The sequence below is a fragment of the Mobula birostris genome, chromosome 31 (assembly GCF_030028105.1).
Source record: "Mobula birostris isolate sMobBir1 chromosome 31, sMobBir1.hap1, whole genome shotgun sequence".
In the NCBI taxonomy this organism is placed as follows: Eukaryota; Metazoa; Chordata; class Chondrichthyes; order Myliobatiformes; family Myliobatidae; genus Mobula; species Mobula birostris.
The window spans coordinates 20,126,137-20,147,334 of NC_092400.1; the positions used below are offsets into that span (position 1 = coordinate 20,126,137).

General features: G+C 40.6%; 1 protein-coding gene across 2 annotated transcripts in view; it reads left to right on the forward strand.

Moving 5' to 3' along the window:
* The window catches only part of LOC140190953 (sarcoplasmic/endoplasmic reticulum calcium ATPase 2), a 103,804-nt gene that overhangs the window by 43,371 nt on the left and 39,235 nt on the right, over positions 1–21,198 (forward strand). For both annotated transcript variants that reach the window (XR_011883724.1, XM_072247954.1), the window contains exons 6-7: positions 19,556–19,636; positions 20,900–20,985. Coding sequence is in view for 1 of the 2 variants with exons in the window: in XM_072247954.1 (XP_072104055.1) it covers positions 19,556–19,636; positions 20,900–20,985 (167 nt within the window). In the remaining variant the exon portion in view is untranslated. The remainder of the gene's footprint in view (positions 1–19,555; positions 19,637–20,899; positions 20,986–21,198) is intronic.

Consider the following 21,198-nt stretch of genomic DNA (forward strand, 5'->3'; position numbering starts at 1 on the left):
TAATTTGGTTATGCCAGCATCACTTATTTCACTATCGCTACACAACTTCTGTTTTTTTTTTATCACGATAAGATCTTTCATCTTTGCTGGTGTTGTAATAAAGGATTGAACGTGTGTTGTTTTTTGTTTGACTTGGAGCTCAGTTGTTTGGAAGCACGTCACAGTGTTAATTCCCTCACTCTGTCGCTCAGTGTATTTGGTCCGTTTTTCAAGCGACTGCTACAAACTGAAAAGTAAGCTTAAATTTCCTATCCACCCGATTTCTGTCTCTCATGATTGTGTGTATCCATGTCATGTCACCCATCAGCCTTCTCCTATAGGACTATAGACATAGAGGAGCAGAGTGAGGCCATTCTGCCCACTGAGTCTTCTGTCATTCCATCATGGCTGATATACTATCCCTCTCAACCCCACTCTCCTGCATACTTCCCGTGACATTTGACACCTTTACGAATCGAAAGAAGTTGCCAATCTCCGCTTTCATATATGCATCGACTTGGCCCCCCACAGGTTCACCACCCTCTGGCTGTAGAAATTGCTCAACATCTCCGTTCTAAAAGGGCGTCAAATGAAAGCGTTTTGGCGATGAAAGGGTTAATGTACGATTGGCTCTCGGCCTTCTAAACTCCAGCAAGTATGGGCCCAAAGCCCTCAAATGCTGCTTGTACATTAACCCTTTCATTCCCAGGATCTTCCTTGTGAAGCTCCTTTGGCCTCTCTTCGATGCCGGCACATCTCTTCCTGAGATAGGGCACCCACAACTGCGTTCAATATTCCAAATGCCTTACAAAGCCTCACCTCGAAGGAGAGCAAATCCAGCCTGTCCAGTGTCTTCTCATTTCAGAAACGCTTCGTTTCAGGTAACATCTTGGTGATAAATAGCGGCAATCAGAAATACACATACAAGTTCAATTGTGGCCTAACCAGCATTTTATAAAGTTGTAGCATAACCTTCCATCCATATTCAATGCCGTAGCAAGTAACTCTAATGCCGCCTTAACTCTGTGTAGCTGCCTTTAGGAATTCTTGGAATTTGTATAATAAGGTCCCCCTATTTCACAGTGCTCCCCAGGACCCCTACTATTTATCACCTATGTTTTCAAATTCCAGTTGTGCAAGTGAATAAGCCCAGCACTTTGGTGCAGTATTTAAGCAGATATGGCATCCCTTGCCTTACTGACTGTAGATGGCTTTCCCATGTAGGGAAGTAGCTTAATACCTAGCTGGGTGCGTCTCTGGGTCTGGGATTCTGGGCAGCTTTCCAATGACATTTGTGTGTCCTGGTGAATGTCTTTGTCACCAGATACAGGGCCGGAAGCATTTGCCGAGTTGGTTTCATCTATGTGTCACTGGAGGCAATGGAGAACTATCTTGATAATTGACAGAACACAGCACAAAAATAATAGGAGTTCCTGATTGCATCAGTATCACTTGTGACTTGCAGAAAAGAGCAAATCTGAGAGGAACAAGCAGATATTGCCAAATAAGGTTTTAAAGGGGATAGGTTTTAGATATTTTGGAAGTGAAACTTTCCAAAGGTAAACTTGAATAGTACAGAATAAATGCTTTCAACTTTCCTGAGGTTAATTAGATAGATTAAACTCTGCCTCGATGAAAGAAACAGATTTGGATTCCCATTGTTTGAATTGGTAGAATACCTGAGCAGTGCTTTCAAATAGATCTGATAGCTCACCAGGGATTTATTGATAGCACAGAGAGTGCTAGCAAAATGTCAAGCTACTAAAGTACAAAAATACTGCAACAGTGAATGTAAGGACTGCATCTTTCTACATCAGTATTCCAACATGAAGATATGGGAGCGTCAGTATTTTACTGCATTGAGTAACAAATATAGATTTGCAAACTTGCTTTTAGAGATTTGGTTGGTAACCATAGACTAGTTCCAGAGCCTAATTTGATATATTGTTGGCTGGAATTTATCGCCGCTAAAATATATAAATGCAAGTTTCACGTGCATCTCTAGATTGATGAGGAATGTAGGTTTCTATTCATTTCCCTGAAAGCTTTCCCCAATTGAATCAATGTGGCATTTTCATACTTAATTTCTCTTCCTCTAATACAAGCCAAAAACTTTTCAATTAAAACTTCCTAAACAGAATTCAGGGATTCAATATTAAGGAGTTTAGATTGTTGATCAGAAGTCACATGGTCAGTGATATAGTTAAGAGAGCATTTCTCACATCAGTGGTTTTCTATTCTTAATTTATGTATAGGACAGTAAAACTATGCGGGAAAACTACTCTGTTGGAAACCAGAAGTGTTTAATCTGTCGAAACTAAGGTACATAGAAGTATTACTACGAACCTCTCTGTTCTGCCATTCAACAATATTAACTGCCCCTACTCAGTGCCTTTCCTTAATGTTTTTAATACCTTGGATTAACAAAACAAAGGTTTAATGTCAACAATGTATTGTCATCAATTGTTGTTAATGGAAGGATTTACTTTTTTTTTAACCACCAAAAGAAGGAGATAATTTTTAGCTTCACCTAACATCACTCCTAAAAAGCCACATCAAGCTTTGGCTGCTCTCTGGTCATAGATTCTCAAATCAATGGAATGGTTGGTGGGGTGGAGATGCGTCTCTACCAAAGGAGGTGTAAGGTGCTTCTTCCCTCCGCTAGCTTGCAGGTCGCCCTTGGGCAAGGTGTAGCACCTGCTTAGCCCCCTGATCAGGGTCACGTGAAGCCATATTGCTAGTCCTAGTTATACGACCACTGACTCCAGGCAGACAATGTCTGTAGAGTATTGATAATGAGTGGGGGGGGGGGGGGGTCACCTGTCTTGTAAAGACACTGCCTGGAAGAAGGGAATGGCAAATCACTTCCATAGGAAAATTTGCCAAGAATGATCATGGTTATACACCATGATGGCCTATGTCATCATGACACGGCCCATGATGATGGTGATGAATTTGAAAACTTTCTCACCTGTCCGAAACCAGGATTTCCCCCACCACCCAGTACTGCTCTTTCCTGTGTGTTCCCTCAAATCTACTGTTTGTCTCTCCTTAAAGTTCTACAAAATTGCACCATACTTTCTAAATTTCAGAGAGTACGGTTCTCACTTCGGTAGCCCTCAGGTAGGCGACAGAAACATTTCTCTGTTAATTAGGGGATTTATGATCAGGGAAGAGCCTAAAACCTGATGTGACTTGTTGGACGTGAAATTAGAAAATGCCTATGCAGAAATTTTGAACTCTGTTCTGTTACCAGCAATTGATGCCAAGCCATTTTTAATAATAAATCTTTATGTTGTTTTATTAATCTAAAGACATTGAGACAAGTATCATTCTGATTTATGTGTGGTGGATACCTACAGAGACCAGAAGTTGTAGAATCCTAAACTGCATGCCATACTCCAGATATGGTTTAATCAGGCACATTAATGCTGAAATGTAACTGAAACACATCCACATCTGCGATTAATTATGTTCCAACTTGTCACTATGGACCAAACCTCTCATGAGTGAAAGTTGCAGGGGAATACAATGGACACTTTTCATTACTGTGGCATTATTATGGTCTAGTGGGGTGGTGGGCATGCTTTTTATTTTGAAGATTCAAGTATTTGATTTTTGTTGTATAGCCTCTAGCAAGGATACATGATATTTTATTATGAATAAAGTTTTTATTTTTAAAATAGTTATTTTGCAGACATTTTGCCTTCATCCTGTTTCCTCCTTCTCCATAGCCTTGGAGGGTCTTGACTATGTTTTTTTTTGCATGATTACTTTTCTTTCTTTTCTCGCTATTTTGAATATGCTGTGTATGTTTTGTGTCTTTGCCCCAGAGGAATGCCATTACATTCGGCTGTATCCATGTATGGTTGAGTGATGATTAATTTTGATTTGAGTTGACAGGTTTTGTTTGCTTGACATTAGATGCATTGTCTCAATGAGTTACTTTTTTTAAGGTTCTCCCTCTGGCCATCTGCACTTTCTCGGTTTTCCCTTCTTGCTAGACTTAGTCACTGCTCCAGAGTGACCTTTTAACTGGCAACTGCCATCAGCCAGTCACACTGGGAATTGAAGAGCTTATGGGTTGGCAGGTGGGCCAAAAGTGAGATTGGCCCAAACTTTGGAAATGATTCCTTCCACCTTTTTGGTCTTTTACATTTAGGTCACCTGTTTAAGTAGTTGCTCTTTTTTTTTACTGGTTTTCGTTTTGGTGAATTTCTGAAGCTTTTCCCTCATTCAAGAAAATTAATAAGTGCAGAAGACAGCAGACTGAAGATTCAAAGTACATTTATTATCGAAGTTTGTAAAAGTATACAACTCTGAGATTCGCCTTCCCCCACAGACAGCTACGCAGTCAAGAAGAGCCATGGCACCCATTCAAAGAAGAAACACAAACACCCCCCATGCACAAAAAAAACAAATCTTGCAAATATCAACAAAAAAAAACAAGCAAAAACACAGGATATGAAACACAAAATTGAAAGGCATGTAATGAATCTGAAATATAAACAGAAATACTTGGTAGATCTTTCTATGGAGAAGAATAAAATTCATTTCAAGTGGATAATCTTTCATTCGGACTCATGGACCAGAAACTTAACTGTTGCTTTCACTTACACCGAGAGTTTACAGTATTTACTGCTTTTATTTCAATCTGTTGATATTTCTTTGCTTGTGATTAAATTTTTGATGTAATTTGTGTTAGTGGCCTTTTAGGAAATTATAGAAGCTTTTTCACGTAGCCTTTGACTTGCATGATTCAAAGCTTGCAACTACCTGTTAGCATTACCACTCACAGAATTGTGGCGGAGCTTTTTCTTTTCTTGGTATCCATGTGGTTTGTTTTCAGGTGGCATAGTCTAACCAATATTATTTGCAATTGAACAGAAGAGAATTCTGCAGATGCTGGAAATCCAGAGCTACAGACACAAAATTTGCAGGAAAAACTCAGCATGTCAGGCAGCATCTATGGGGAGCAATAAACGGTTGACATTTTGGATGAGACCCCTTCATCAGGACTGACTTTATTTATTGAGAGTCGGCATGGAATGGGCCCTTCCAGCTCTTTGAGCTGCACTGCCCAGCAACCCCTGACTTAGCCCTAGCCTGATCGTGGGTCAATTTATAATGACCAATTAACCTGCCAAGGAATCTGGAGCACTGGGAGGAAACCAACACGGCCACAGGTAGAGCATGCAAACTCCTTACAGGCAGTGGCAGGAATTGAACCGGGGTTGCTGGTACTGTAAAGCATTGTGCTTACCACTACGCTACCGCGCCGCCCCCACTTTGCATTTTGCGGCTGAAGTTATTTGAAAAAACCTGTTGCCACTTTGTGGCATACTTTCTCAGCTACAAAGTGCAGAAGAAACCTGTGGTAGGCAGCTCCACTTTCCAGTGGAGCTGTTTTCAATCTGAATATCGCGAGACAATCCCAGAAAATGCGGTTAGTTTTGACAGTGAATGCATAATGTCAAGTTCAACTCAACTTCAACATAAACACGATGAAGCCAACCAGTATTTTAGGCATGCTTTCATGATGTGGGTCTGAAGCCTAGGCTTCAACTGAACGATCCAAATATGTCTTGGACTCTACATTTTGATTTTTTTAAAATGAGTATTGCTGTGAAACAATGTTAGCTATGGTTCTTTCCACTGGATAACAGTTGTATTCATCCAATACGCTTAATAACATTAATGGCATCATCTACGGCTTGATGTAGTAATTTTTGAGCCACATCAGGATCATCCACAGGCACTTTTGAGTGTGTAATCTGGGCTTTATTTCAACACTAAACCGGATTATGCATCACTGTAGTTGTTGAATTTTAAATGGCCCATTGAATTGAGGCCTTCCTGCTCACGCAGGTGAATGCAGCCAATTCTGCAGTGCTCGTAAAAGAGCAGGAAAACTCTTCTGTTGCTAGACCAGTTCGTGCCACTCTTTTTGTAAGTCTTTTCGATGTGATACTTGGCTGTAACACTACAGCATTAGGAATGTTAATTGTAAGTACTTGTTGTCAAAAACGCTATATAAATATAACTTCAAAAGCAGCTTTACAAAACCCTTAACTTTATAAAATTAAATACTAAATTATTAATTAGTATTAAACATTTAATGATGTTAATTAGTATCTGAGAAATTGATGATTAAGATTTTCTTTATGGCTCTGTGCTTTCTACTCTGCAACCTTAATACACAAGTGCCAATTAATTTATCTAAATACTGTGGGATTATAGCCACTTAAAAGACGTGGATGCTTAATGGCAAAGTTCATTGTATTACTTTGAACTAAAGCAGAATCTCAAGATGGAAAGTCACTTTTCATTCTGTCATTCTGCCTGTTTTAACTTGCATGTATTTACTCCATTACTGATTTTTTTTAAAGAAAGGCTTTTTGGCATTTCAGGTTGTGAATTAGTTTGAGAATTAATTATGTAAGGAAATGGAATAAACATTCAGTAAATAATGAGGGACTTCAGTGACTCCCCCCCGCACTGCTGATAAGCAAGTGAAGTGATGTTTGTCAGAACACTACTAGTGCAGATCAGTGATCAGCCAAGTACAGAGTCCACACCAAGATGAAGCTGTGTTCTGTCCACACTCTTGTCCGAGTCAGATTGCTGGCGAGTGACAGAAAACGACCTTGCCAAGCTGTCGTCATTCCACTCCATGAGATCAAGGAAGATCTTTCACCACGCTCTGCTCCTTCAGTGTCACCAAGAGGACGTGGCCACAATCACCACGAGGAAACGTTGGAGATGGATTGGACGCGTGATGAGAAGAGGGGGGGGCCAACTCCATCATCAAGACCGTGCTCCACTGGACCCCCAAAGGGCGGAGGAAACGCAGGAGACCAGAGACAACTTGGCGCCTTACGGTAGAGTCAGAAATGAGGACTCTGAACTACACCTGGGGAACAATAGGGAAGATGGCCAAAGGCAGACAGAGGCTGAGGACCTTTTTTGCTGCCCTAAATGCTAGTGGTGTAACAGGCAGTAACTCAAAAGAATTGTAGTGTTCACCGGGACCTCAAGTCCAAAGTCCATAATCATCTCTGACGTTGAATTTACTTGGTTGGCACTGTGATGGAGTATGGCCAGTTAGGAGCAAAGAATACCATCTGTTGTGTTGTGTACATGAAACCCCAGTGTAAGGATATAACTTGTGCTAATTTGCAGGGAATGTTACCACTTTTGTTATGAAGGAGATTCCATGTTTTAGAAAACAATAAGGGATGGTGAGAAAGGAGCATTTGATAATATTGGTCTACTCCAAACAAAACCAGCTGGTGAATAACTATTTCCACTTATGGAAGCCTTTTTTCAAGCATGTTTGCAGCCTTTAATGAAAAGCAATTGCATCTCATCAAACAAGCGCTGTCTCGACCGTCGGGCACATGCTGGTGTTTTTTCTTCCCCCAGATGCAGTGTCTCATTCTTACAGTTCTTGGATATCCGGACTGTCATCTGTTTGTCACTTAAAATACTTCTGACTGTGTATAAAGATTACTGAAAAGATGGTCCTTTTAACTGCTGCGTGGGATCATTTGCATTGGCCACAGCATGGTCTAATGTCCTTTGAAATTCTACCTTGATTCATGAATCTAGCTTTGAGCTTTTACAAAAAAATTAGTTCATTTAAAATTGTTGCATCTATACAAGTGCAGTGTAAATTTTGCGATCTATTTGTGTATCTTTTTCTATTTGCAGAAGTCAATACAGTGGATTCTGGTTAAATGGGACACATCAAGATCAGTACATTTTGATCCAATTAAGTGACTGTCCCAATTAGCCATGGTTTCATAGAAACAGCTAAAAGGGATAACAAAAACCAACTACCATTTCGAATGATGTGTTTAAATGAAATACAGAACAAACGGGAACACTACCAATACTACTACAGTACTATAAAACTGTATTAGTTTGTAATAGTTATCGACAAAGGAATTTATCCAGGGTATACAGCTGTGGTCTTCTGATTGTAAATGAACAGAATTAGCACAGACACCTACAGCAGACAACGGACTGCTTTCCTGCCTAAAGTCAAGATGAAAAACAAAATTATCAAAAATCACTGCTTTTTGAATCGTCATCCATCGGCCCAAAGGAATAACAAAGCACAAGCACGCAACTGATGTTATTTTAAAAACTGTTCGTTCCATAGTGTCTAATGGCCACACAAATGCACATGACTGGTGGTAGTTATAAACCATTTGGTAGCAAACAGTCTTTTGCCCCAACTGAGTGGGGCATAGTGTTCCAAATAAATGAATTGATTAGTTTTTGTTCTTTTAAGAGTTGTTCCAAATAGTGGCTGTCTTGTAACCAATGGCCCAATTAACTGGAATCCACTACAGTAATAATAGACTTTGAGCTCACTATCTACTATATATATTCAGATGTAGTTCTACAAAATTTGAATGCATTTTCTTATGTTCCCAGTACCTTAGATCTCAGCAATTAAACAAAAACTGTTTGACATTATCCCAGATTTCTACGTTAACTGGTTATAATTTTCTCTTTTAAATTTAACTATCCGCAGGAAGCTCATGTCACCTCCCCCCTGAGATGAGAAATTCAATCACCTGTCACTTCTATTACAAACAACTGAGTTGCATTAAATCTTAGGCCTGTGTATCCAGCAGGAATGCAAATAAAAATTACAGAGTAGCAGGATGTCTAATGTTCAGTATTGTTAAGCAGAGTGAGATGAAGACATTTTAACATTTTTTTAAAAAAGTAAATTTTTTAAAAATGCCTCTGGAGCAATTGCAACACACACACACACACACACACACACGCGCACACACGCTCCATGCACGAGCGCACACACACACTCCACGCGCACACAGTTTTCCAATGTTTGCAGAATCTCTTGTGTTTGTGATTCAGAGCAATTGTCCCAACAGCTTGTGAACTACGTAGTAAAGCATCATCCCATTGCTGCCATGGAATTGTGATTGCTGGAAACCAGCTGCTGTATCTCCACATTTAAAGCTCCTTGCGACATCAGGGGAGCACATGCAAATAGTTTTCCCATTTTTGGCTGTGCTTATTGTCTGTATTGCTATTTGTTCTCTGTTCAAGGGCACAGAAGCTTAGCTTAGCTTTCAATCCAGTAACTGCCATCAAAGAAGATCAGAACACATTTTATGTAAAAATGTATTTTCTATATATGGTTAGCTATATTCCAGCTTGCTCATTCACAGTAATCTCCTCAAAAATCAAAATAGCTAAAGTTTTGATTAGAAATCGCTCTGAAAAATGCCACTGGTGCTTATGTAGTAGCTTAGTAGGCAATTTGACCTTATTGGGGAAATTTCTTGCGGGACGAGGAGCTGATTGGCAGAAGCTTTGTTTCTGAATCCTGAGTTTTCGAGATCAGGTATTTGTAAATATATTTGTTGCAAAGATCTAGTGATTGGAGCATTTTAATGGTGCTGGGTAATGGAAGTTGATTTGAGGTTCATGCGTGCTTTGTACTGGTTATGACATAATGCAAGTGACATTTTGTGTTGCAGATGTAGCAGCTGATGTTGCTAATCTTCCAATGTGACATTAGAATGTCCACTGATCTCTGTCCCAATTTCCTTTAAGAATTTATTCACTTCATTAATATTATTTGTGCATTATTTTATTGATTTAAATATTTGCACAGCCTTCCTTTGGTTGTGATTATTTTCGTAGTGCTACTGGCTTCTGAAATCTAACATTTAGCCCCGGGGGGGGGGGGTCACTGCAGGGTGTTGAAAGGTGAATTTAGCCACTTTAATGATGCACTTAATTCTGCAGTACAGTGAAGAGTGCCCACTTACCTCTGAGATGGGAACACCACATTTTCAGAAGCAATTTTTCATTTTTGTGCTAGCGTCAGCATAACAAGAGTGCCTTTTTGCAATTTGTTAGTGCTCTTTGTGTGCAGGTTTAAGCCTCACAGCTGTAGAATAAATATTATGATTTTACTTTGATCTAAGGTGCAGTGACATGTTTTAGACATGTACACGATGGATCCCAGTTTTCTGAAGTTGGAATGAGCGTAGACCAGTACAGCACAGGAAAAAGGCTCTTCAGGCCACAATGTTGTGCCCAACTAATTGAATTAGTAATCAATTTTAGGCCAATTAAACTAATCCCCCTGCTTAGACAATGTGTATATCCTTCCATTCATACGGCTCCTGAACACCCCTATTGTATTTGCCTCTGCCATCACACCAGGCAGCACATTCCAAGCACCCACCACTCTGCGTGTAAGAAAGCAATCTCTCTGGGTCCTAACCATTCTGGTATGACAACTGCTCTGCACACAATCACAAGAAACTGTAGAGTGTTACGGGCCACAGCTCAGCACTTAACCCGCCCCCAAGATTGCCTACACTTCTCACTGCCTTAGTAAATCAGCCAGCAGAACCAAACACCCTACCAGCCCCAGACATTCCCTCTTCTCCCCCACCCCTCCGCCGTTAGGCAGAAGAACCGAAAGCCGGAAAGTGCACACTACCGAGTACAAGGACGGCTTCTACCCAGCTATCAGTCTCTCGAACGGACCTCTTGTCTGATAAGATGAACTCTTGACCTCAGTCTATTGCGTTATGAGCTTGCACTTTATTGTTGACTCGCACTGCAGTTTCTCTGAAGCTGGGACTCTATTCTGCATTGGTGGTGTTTCACCTTGTTCTACCTCAATGCTGATCTGTATGAGGAGTATGTACACAGCAAGCTTTTCACTGTATCTTGGTATACATGTGACAATAATATACCAATAGCCCACAAATCGTCTTTAAATAACTCTTTTGAAATAGCATTTGTACTTGTTTATTACAGCTCTTTAGTTGGCTCTCAGGTAAAAGATGGATATAAAATAGAGCTAGTATTATAGGACCTACATTTGATCTCTGCATATGGTTTGGATTAACATTTACTAATATTGGGTGGTTGAGAATATAATAATTCTTGTATTTATTAGCCAGCTGATGACTGAAGAAAGAAAATTGGCACGTCCATATGTAACAGGCAGTAGTGAAGGCTTGTTTCTTTTATACCTTCTGCTGATTGCACTACTACGTTAAATAATGGTTCATTTTAAGATTCTTGTTCAGCTGTAAAATTATATTGCAGCATACTCATGTATATTCTCCCCACCTTTTTATTTATTATTGTCCAAATTCAAAGTATATTTATTATCAAAGTACGTATCCAGGATTCGTTTTGCCTATAGATAGTCACGAAAACTAAGGAAACCCTGGAACCCCACTCAAAGATAAAAAGCCCCTCACCCCCTGTGCATAAAAACAAAGCAAAACGTGCAAATGGCAACAAAAAGAAGCAAAAACAGAAAATATAACAAAAAAATCGTATGGGCGTATTTCAGTTTAGCTCGAGTGTTTGTTATCTACAGGCTGCCCCGATTCAAAATTGCCCCCCCCCAAAAAAAAGCACAAAGAAACGAAGCAACCAGAAAGGTGAATTAGGGTTCCCATGCCCGCTTCTTCAAGGTCACACAACGTGAAATGGGGTCCACGGTCCACAAGCTGCATTAATTAATAGTTGCTGCTTAAAACTTTTAAGTGCATCTGCGTTGCAGGACGGCATGCAATGATGGGAGTGATAGGTCTCTTGAGATCGTGTCTGACCTCTGGCACTTCTCAGGGCTCCAGCTTAAGGAGTTTCTCATCTCTCTTAAACTTGGTCCAGAAGTATCAGGCTTATAATTGAAGCTATCTGTGGCTCTCTTTGGGGAAATTATAATCTTTCAATCTCCTTCAGTTCGTTCAGAGAAAATGGTGAATTCTGAGTAGTTTGCAGTCTTGTGCGCCTTCAATGGTTGTGTGACCTTGGAGAAGCAGATATGTGAACCATTGATGGAATTTTGTGTTTGTGGGGAAGCAGAGCCTGCTTTTTATTGGATTCATCCTGGCAGCTTTCTCTGGCAGCTGCAAAGAAAGTAATGTATTTTTAGATGGATGAATTCCAACTGGCCAAATTTGCCTTCTGTTGGTACCGTCATGCACTTGTCTAACCTGGGTATAAATGTTAATCGTTCACTCTTGTCTTTGTATTTTAATAATCAAGATTTGTTCACATAATACCTCCAAATACCTTCATTGTCCCGGGTTATTAGTGGTTTCAGCTGGAAGGAATGTGATTGGTTTATGATAATACCACCTCATCGATAGGCATCGGCACCAGACTTCGAGGCGGATGGTCCTAGGTTCAAATCCATCCATCTGCTTGCATGCTTTCCATCCGTGCTGCGTTGAGCATCAAGCCAGCAACAGACAAAAACGCTAAAGGAACAGCAAGTTTGCTGCCTGGTGCGCCACAGGGTGCGAAAAGGAACAGCATCTTTATTCATGTCCAATAATGGAGAAGCAGAAATTTGCAAATGTTGGCCATTTAAAATGGGGAAAAAAAGAGAGAATACTGGAAATATTCAACAGGTTAGTCAATATCTGCAGGTAGGGAAATTTCAGGTCTTTCATCAGAATTTTTGGATGTTTGAAGTTTCAGAGAAAGGTGAGGATTAGGGGAAGTCCGTAATGTGTTGGAGTCTGAGCTGGTGGTGTTGGTTGGAAGAGGATGATCGCTATTAGACAAACAACAGATGTTTGCTGATCACTATTTACCTGCCTGGATGAGATGCAAGTTGGGACATAAGTGAGAACAAAGGAGGGGAAAGCAAAACCTGAGGTGAATTGTGCAAGCAGGCCAATGCGTTGGGGAGGGAAGTTGCCTGCGCAGCCCAGAATGAAGGAGTGTTCCAGGGTAGTGCTTGGATCCCGTGCAAGTTGCCGTAGCTACAGATTTGACCTGGATAAGGCAAATGCAGTTAAACTGTTCAATGAGAGAAGTGGTCATGAGTGGAGACTTAGCCCTCTATCTAAGGGAGAAGTGAAGGGTCTCTAGGCCGTTGTGGGCTAGTTGTAAGTATTTGTGATGGAAATGGCCCTTAGTGCCTCTATCCTAGGATAGATGCGGGCTGAAGATGACAACCTGGGAATCGTCAACGTGGTAGAGGGCAACAGAAGCATCGAGGATGTAAGTGGAAGGAGAATGAACAAGTGGAGAGCAAATAGTCAAGATGGGTCAAAGCAAGAACAAGGTGAAATCGGTCAAAGTAAATTTGGTGCTTCGTGCAAAGTAACATTTCATGTGCTCAACACTGTTGATACCACGGAGAAAGCTAGTGAAACTGAAGAGAGCTTGCAATTCACAGTTGTATCTGGCAGATGTATCTTCCACCATGATGGGCTATGGGTAGAGAGGCCATTGTAAGCACCAAATTACTTTCCCAATGTTCAGATGTGCTGTATTTCTTCTTAGCCCTTTGGAAACAAGTAAACACTTTCACTTCCTGGCATTTACTTTTGCCCAGACCCTCCCTATCTCCAGAGGTATGTGTACCTTTGTGGTGGTTTTGAGATTACTTCATTTATTATAATAACTCATTATATATTCTGGTCTTGCTGCCGCAGTTATGAATTTCAATTGTTCACAAAGGTGTGAACTGCTAGGATTTATACTGCCACCGCTTTCTCTCAGCCTGCACTAAAGTTCATAGAACCCAGGAAATCATCTGATCTCTGGTGGAATGTTCGATGTGAAGTTGAACGTTTCTCTAGTTGTTGAAAGGAAGACTGTTAAGTTTTGAAACTTCAAAACATAAAATTAATTCTAAAGAACATAAGATGGGAGCCTAAGAGCTGCGAGTGTTAGTTTGTTCTTTACTTTGAGTGAGGTGTGCCTGTGTCTTGTGTGTTTTCATATAACCTGTAATGAATTATTTAAATGAACAAGAATTTGTAATCAAACAATATAGTTGCAATACTACTGAAATATTAAGCACACAATAAAGAGCTCTGCTTCAATTTTTTTTTCCAGATGTCCCCATTTATGAAGCAGCTTTTTATTATTATTCAATTTCTCTTCAATGCCATCACCCTGCTTCGAGAAGGCCCGTCCCCATCTCCTTTCAATTCTCCTTGCCCTTCTGCAGTCTCCAGAACTAACACTGCCCTCGAGTTAACTGGACCAATTGTCACCAGCCATTTCTACCCTAGGCCCTCATTTCTTCCCTTGCCTATGTACGCTGCTGTGGTACTACGATCATAAACTAATGGAAATTCTGTTGCTTAATGTTTAATATTGCTTACACCTTGATTAGTTTAGCCAGGGCATGCAAAACTTCAGCAATATTTAACCTTGGATTGAACCTTAAACATCAAAGGCTGTCTGCCCTAAAGATTCACATTCAGAACATTATGACTCTGATTCAGAAGCTTCTGTTACATCTGTCCTAGTTGGTTGACCTCCATATTAAACTCTCTTTTCAAAACAAGATCAACTCAACCAGATGGGAAGTGGTCTCCTGCTCACTGGAGAGACCAAAAGTGCTTTGCACTTCCCCTGTGATTAATCTGCAGAGTGACCCTGAGCTTCCTGTGGCCTGCCAGTGTAATTCTCCACCTCTCTCCTCCACTCTGATCTCCACCTGTAGCTTTTCTGTACTTTCCCAGTGAGGCCCAACTCAAATTCACGAGTGGCATTGCATTCTCAAAGCAAGTGACGCTGGAAATCTTAGAGCAAACACACAAAATGCTGGGGGAACCCAGCAAGTCAGGCAGTGTCTAAGGGGAGGGGAGGGGAATAAACAGTTTTGGGCCAAGCCCCTTCATTAGTACTGGAAAGGAAGGGGGAACAAGCCAGAAATAGAAGGCGGGGGAAGGAATACAAGCTGGCAGGTGATGGGTGAAACCAGGTGGGGGGTGTGTTACAAGGATTAAACCCTCAGTAATAACAATCAGTTGGGCACGGAGAGGATATATATTTACTGACATGTACCTTGATTGGCTCAGCTAACTAACATGAATTTACACAGCTAAATACTTTTGTGCATATCTACTAGGTTTCCCCAACTCTCCATGGACAGTCAAGAGAAAATGTAATTAACTGGGGAAAAAGAGTCAACGCTGGCCAGGTGTTCTTCTTGACCTCAATGTAATTTGCCACGTTTCCGACATGGGGTCAACCACTTAGAGAATTGTTGGTCTCCACAAAGTTGTAACTGCTGGTACTCCCAAAATCTTCCATTCTTACTCTAGTCCTTAGATCAGTCTACGATGTTTCAATTTTGTTGGCTCAAAGTCATCTGACTAATTTGTATCAGCTCTCATTGGATTTTGCCCAGGGCTACAAGTAGCATTGCTTTATGGCCTTTTCTCTCGTGTCCTGCCCTAAGATATTTCCTTCATTTTTTTTTCCCCAATTCAGACAGGTTCAAACCAATTTAACAGGGTCAACCAAATGCTGGGTCCCACATTTTACAGAATAAAGAGCTTCTTATCTGAAGATGGTGTTAGCAGAAAACTCATTGTGTCCATTGTTCACTTGCTCTGGTTAAGTTATCCCGGAGCAAGAATCAGTTCACAAAATGGCAGCTGCAAGGGCAGTCTCACAAAATGGCGGCATCCATTCCTGCTATTACATAGCAAGAACAAATGCTTTGTCCGTTTTCACTGCCCTTGTGTCATTCCTGCTCACTGATTTGTAGATTGCAGCCCTTTCCAGCCAACAGGGTAGGTGGGAGGTGGGGACGAATTAAGAAGCTGGGAGGAGATAGGCTAAAGAGGTAAAGGGCTGAAGAAGAAGGAATCTAATAGGGCAGGTAAAGGGAGGTGATGGGCAGGTCAAGAGAAGATGAAGGATGCAAAGATAACCAGAATGAGGTATTGGAGAAAAAAAGAGAGGAAAGAGGGAGAAATGACAGGAACTTAGAGAAATTGATGTTGAATTTTCTGGCTGGGCGTACTGAAGCATCTGGACTGAATATGAAATTCTGCCACTTAACTTGATTTCCCTGTCTGTTAGTTATCCACCAATAATGCCATCTTGTCTTGCATTTTTTTCCCTTTTTTGACTTGGATTGGAGAACATGCCTTGCCTGCCACAATTGGCTTGTTCTTTGAAATTCAGAGTTAATTTATTATCGAAGTGCATTTATGTCGCCATATACAGTCCTGAGATTCATTTTCTTGCCGGCATACACAGTAAATCCAAGAAACGTGATAGAATTAATGGATGGGCAAATAACTAAATAAATAATGTGCAAGTGACAAATTGTTCAGTTACAAAATATAATAATAAAAGAAATTAATAAATCAAGAACATGAGATGGAGTCCTTGAAAGTGAGTCAGTAGGTTGTGGGAATCAGTTCAGTGTTGCGGTGAGTGTTCCGACCAAATATGTCCTGGAGTTCTCTACTGAGTGTAGCTGTCCATTCTAGTTCAAGTCCTGATGGTTGTGGGATAATAACTGTTCCTGAACCTGCTTCTGTGTCTTCATGATGGCGGCAGCAAGAAGAGAGCATGGCCTGGGTATTGGGTGTCCTTGATGATAGATGCTGCTTTCCTGCCTCGTGTAGATGTGCTCAATGGTGGGGTGGGCTTTACCCATGATGGACTGGGCCATATCCACTACTTTTTGTAGGATCTTTTCATTTTAAGGGCATTGGCGTTTCCATACCACGCCATGATGCAACCGGTCAATGTATTCTCCACCGCACATCTTCAGGTGTTGGTCAGTTTTAGATGTCATGCTGAATCTTCACAAACTTCTAAGAAAGTAGAACTGTTGCCGTGCTTTCTACATGATTGCACTTGTGTGCTGTACCAAGGACAGATCCTTTGAAAAGAGTAACACTGAGGAACGGCTGACCTTCTCAACCTCATCCACTGATGTGGACTGGCTCATGGACCTGTGGTGTCCTCCTCCTGGTCCATAATCAACTCCTTGGTCCTGCTGACATTGAGTGAGAGGTTGTTGTGGCACCACTCAGCCAGATTTTCAATCCCCCCCCACCCCCCAAAATGCTGATTCGTCACCAACTTTGAGTTGCTTACAACAGTGGTGTCATCGGCAAGCTTGAATATGGCATTGAAGTTGTGCTTAGCCTCACAGTCATAAGTATAATGCGAGTAGAGTAGGGGGCTTTCTTCACAGTTGGTGCTGCACCTTTGCTGTCCTGCTCTGCAGTAGGGAACTCCCACATTCTTTTCTCTAGAGTAACACACACGAAATGCTGGAGGAACTCAGTGGGTCAGGCAGCATTTGTGGGAAACGTTTCAGGCAGAGACCCTTCATCAGAATTGGTTCTATTCTCTAGGTTCTTTTGTCTTTCCTCTCCTTCAAACTGCTCCCGTTCACTGCTTGTTTACAGTTTATCCTCATGGTCACCCTGGCTTTATTCTATCAGAGACATTCCTCTTTCCCCATTCATCCCCCTCATCCTCCCGGAGGTTTATTGAGCCTCTTTTTCCTCTGTTTCATTTCTGCCAAATGGTCTTCAACCTGAAGCCCGCTCTCTGTTTCTTTTCCCACTGATGAAGCCTGACTTGCTGATGGTTTCCTGCATTTTCTTGTTCTGTTTCAAGGATATAGTTGAATATTTTGGACATTTGCAAACGTTAGTATTACTGTAGATAGTGTGGAAGATTGTCAAAGGCTACAGCAGAATGTTGATCAGTTAGAAATATAGGCAAGGAAATGGTAGCTGAGGTTCAATCCAGACAGGTGTGAGGTGTTGCACTTTGGCCATCATATACAAGTGGACCGAAGGACCATTAAAATATAAAGTAAGAGAGATCATGGGGTGCAAGTCCATAGCGGAGACACAAGTGGTAAAGAAATGGTAAGGAAGGCCTGTTGTATACTTTTACTGGTCAATGTATTGAGTATAAATGCCGAACGCAGGTCCCAAAATATCGACCATTCATTCATTTCCATAGATGCTGCCTGACCTGCTGAACTCCTCCAGCATTTTATGTGTGTTGCTTTGAGTATTAAAAGTTGGGAAGCTGTATAAAACTTCTGATTAGGCCACGTTTGGATTATTTTGTGCAGTTCTTTTCACTGCATTACAGGAACGATGGAAATGGAGAGGGTGCAGAAAAGTTTCACCAGGATGTGGCCTGAATTAGAGAGTAATAGCTTTAAGGAGTGGTTGGGTAAACTTGGATTGTTTCCTCTGGAATGTCAGTGGCTGCATTCCTTCTCTCCTTTTGCTTCTTTCGGTGGTATTTACTATCTTTTGTTTGGCCTCTTCTGTGAGCACGTGCTCTAAAGCTCTGTGTGCTTCAAAATTTTTCATAGTATTCAACAAATAGTTGTCTTCCGTTTCATAATTTTGTTGCAATTCCTCCTTTACAATTCCATGCATGTAGTTCTTTGTTACTTCTAAAATGGATTATTTAGGCTTTATATATTAAATTGTATTGTCTAGTAATCACTTAACATGATTGTATACTCATATAACCATATAACAACTACAGCACGGAAACAGGCCATCTCGGCCCTTCTAGTCCGTGCCGAACTCTTACTCTCACCTAGTCCCATCGACCTGCACTCAGCCCATAACCCTCCATTCCTTTCCTGTCCATATGGCCCTTGTGGTTAAAGGGATCAGGGGTTATGGAGGGAAGGCTGGAACAGGGTTCTGAGTTGGATGATCAGCCATGATCATACTGAATGGCGGTGCAGGCTCGAAGGGCTGAATGGCCTGCTCCTGCACCTATTTTCTATGTTTCTATATGTCTATTCAACTTAACTTTAAATGACAACAATGAACCTGCATCAACCACTTCTGCTGGAAGCTTGTTCCACGCAGCTACCAGTCTCTAAGTAAAGAAGTTCCCCCTCATGTTACCCCTAAACTTTTGCCCTTTAACTCTCAACTCATGTCCTCTTGTTGAAAAGCCTATCCACATCAACTCTATCTATCCCCCTCATAATTTTAAATACCCCTGTCAAGTCCCCTCTCAACCTTCTACGCTCCAAAGAATAAAGACCCAACTTGTTCAACCTTTCTCTGTAACTTAGGAGATGAAACCCAGGTAACATTCTAGTAAATCTTCTCTGTACTCTCTCAATTTTATTGACATCTTTCCTATAGTTTGGTGACCAGAACTGTACACAATACTCCAAATTTGGCCTTACCGATGCCTTGTACAATTTCAGCATTACAAATTATCATGTAGGATGATAATTCCACCGGGTATGTTTTGATCAGGGACAGAGCACTATACAGAATTTTTGCAGTGAGATTTTTGAGGTGAGTGTGTGCTGAGTTGATTGTAAGTGCAAGTTGAATCTGAATTTCAGAGGGTTAGTACACTTCCTTATCATTGTCTCTCAAGTATAATATGTTGTCGTGTTGAGCTGTCATTATGCATAGAGCAAGATTATATAAAATAGAAATGGGCTGAGCACTATTCAATCATACTGCTTTTCCGATTCAGGTTGAGAGTGGACATTTGTTCGGCACTGAAATGATTCTTTCATCATTGCCCTGGGATGCTTGAAGCATGCAGACAGAATGAGGAAAATTGAGTTTTCAATGCAAATCTTTAAAGATTATCAGGAGTTTCTGAAATGTAGCATTGTTTCTCTGCAATGGCTGAGTTTGTGCCTGTGTCCTCATGTCAAATGCAGTAATTGCCTAACCACGTCTTGTATATAGCTCAAAGGAGACCACAGATATTGCTCTGAAATTTAATGGCTTCTTTGTTTCTCTCTTCACAGTTGGGGATAAGGTTCCTGCTGATATCAGACTGACTGCAATCAAATCAACAACCTTAAGAGTAGATCAGTCTATTCTTACAGGTAATGTGTTTGAAATTGTGCTACAAGTGGTTTTATTTTGACTTTTGCATAAGTTCAGTTTGATGTATCCTTTTTAGTAACCGGAATGCTGTTTTGTATTGGTATGATCTTTTTCTTAACTGAGGGTTAAACTTTTATGTGTATTAAAACTGTAGATCTTAAGATCCGGTAACAGTCTGATCTGAAGCTTCTAAAGCTTTATGAAACATTCCAAATGTTTGGTCCATTCAGTTGTTCTTTTAAACTCTTGAAGACCCTGTATTCGGCCAAGACTTGTCACCATCTAAGCTTATTTGAAATTAGTTGGTCAAGACCAAGCAGTTTTTATAAGTTTCCTTTCTAGATATTCAAAAAAAAGACTCTGCTTTTTACTCTGATATTAGGGTGCACCATACTTTTGCTTTTTCTCACACTTGTACTTGGCTTATTAGTCAGAATTAGAATAATGGATAATATCAGTGTTGGCTTTACTGGCACTTACTTTTGCTATTGAGTTTTCTTTTTTGTGACTACCTAGGATATATTGTGAATGGAGGAAATGATTTTTGGGTTTCCCTATTTTAGGTTTAAAGTTTAGAAGAAACATTAACTTCCCTTGGTTAAATTAAGAATCTTGTCCACAGCCAAGAACAGTTGATATAAATGATGTATAGATGATAGACAGATGATGCATGAATGATACAAGTAGTGGAGGTCAACTTCCCACAAAATACTTGGCTGATATTTCAGGACGCCAGTGCAGAAATGCAGTTCAAAGAACATGAGGGGACACCGCCCAAAGTGTGGAACGAGCTGCCAGCGCAAGTGGTGCATGCAAGCTCTATTGATACATTTAAACGAAGTTTGGATAGGTACATGGATGGTAGGGGTATGGAGGGCTATGGTCCTGGTGCAGGTCAATGGGAGTAGGGAGTTTGAATAGTTTCAGCACAGTCTAGATGGGCCAAAGAGCAAGAATATATTTTCAGTAATTTTGAAGCAAGTAAAAATAAACTATCCCTTTTTTTAAAAAAACTTGTTTTTTATGTGGGAAGTAAAAGCTATTCTGGGTTTAGCAGTGTTCAATAATTATTTTAACCTTTTGCAGAGAGTTCCCTCTCAATACAGGAAATGATTTGGTCAAACAGTGGTTATGAAGTGTGTTGCTAAAATCTGCTTAAACTGGTTTGCAGTGATTTTTGTGTTTCAGTGCAGACTGCAACTAATATAGGAGACCTTGTATCAAGGAGACAGAGCTAAATAATTATCTATTCTTATTCCTAGGTGAATCTGTATCTATCATCAAACACACTGACCCTGTTCCTGACCTTCGTGCAGTGAATCAGGATAAAAAGAACATGCTCTTTTCAGTAAGTAAATTGTCTGTCTGAGTTTTTAATCTCGTGATACCTGTTGAATGTAAACATATAAGGCCGCATTTTCTACCTGAAGCAACCCAATTTGATGACTCTTCACTGTTCAATTTAAAATCACTTTGGAATATTATCTAATTATATGATTTAAAATTTGTAGATAGCTACTGTACTTCAGTAACTCAGAGTGGTGCAGATAGGGTAAATGCA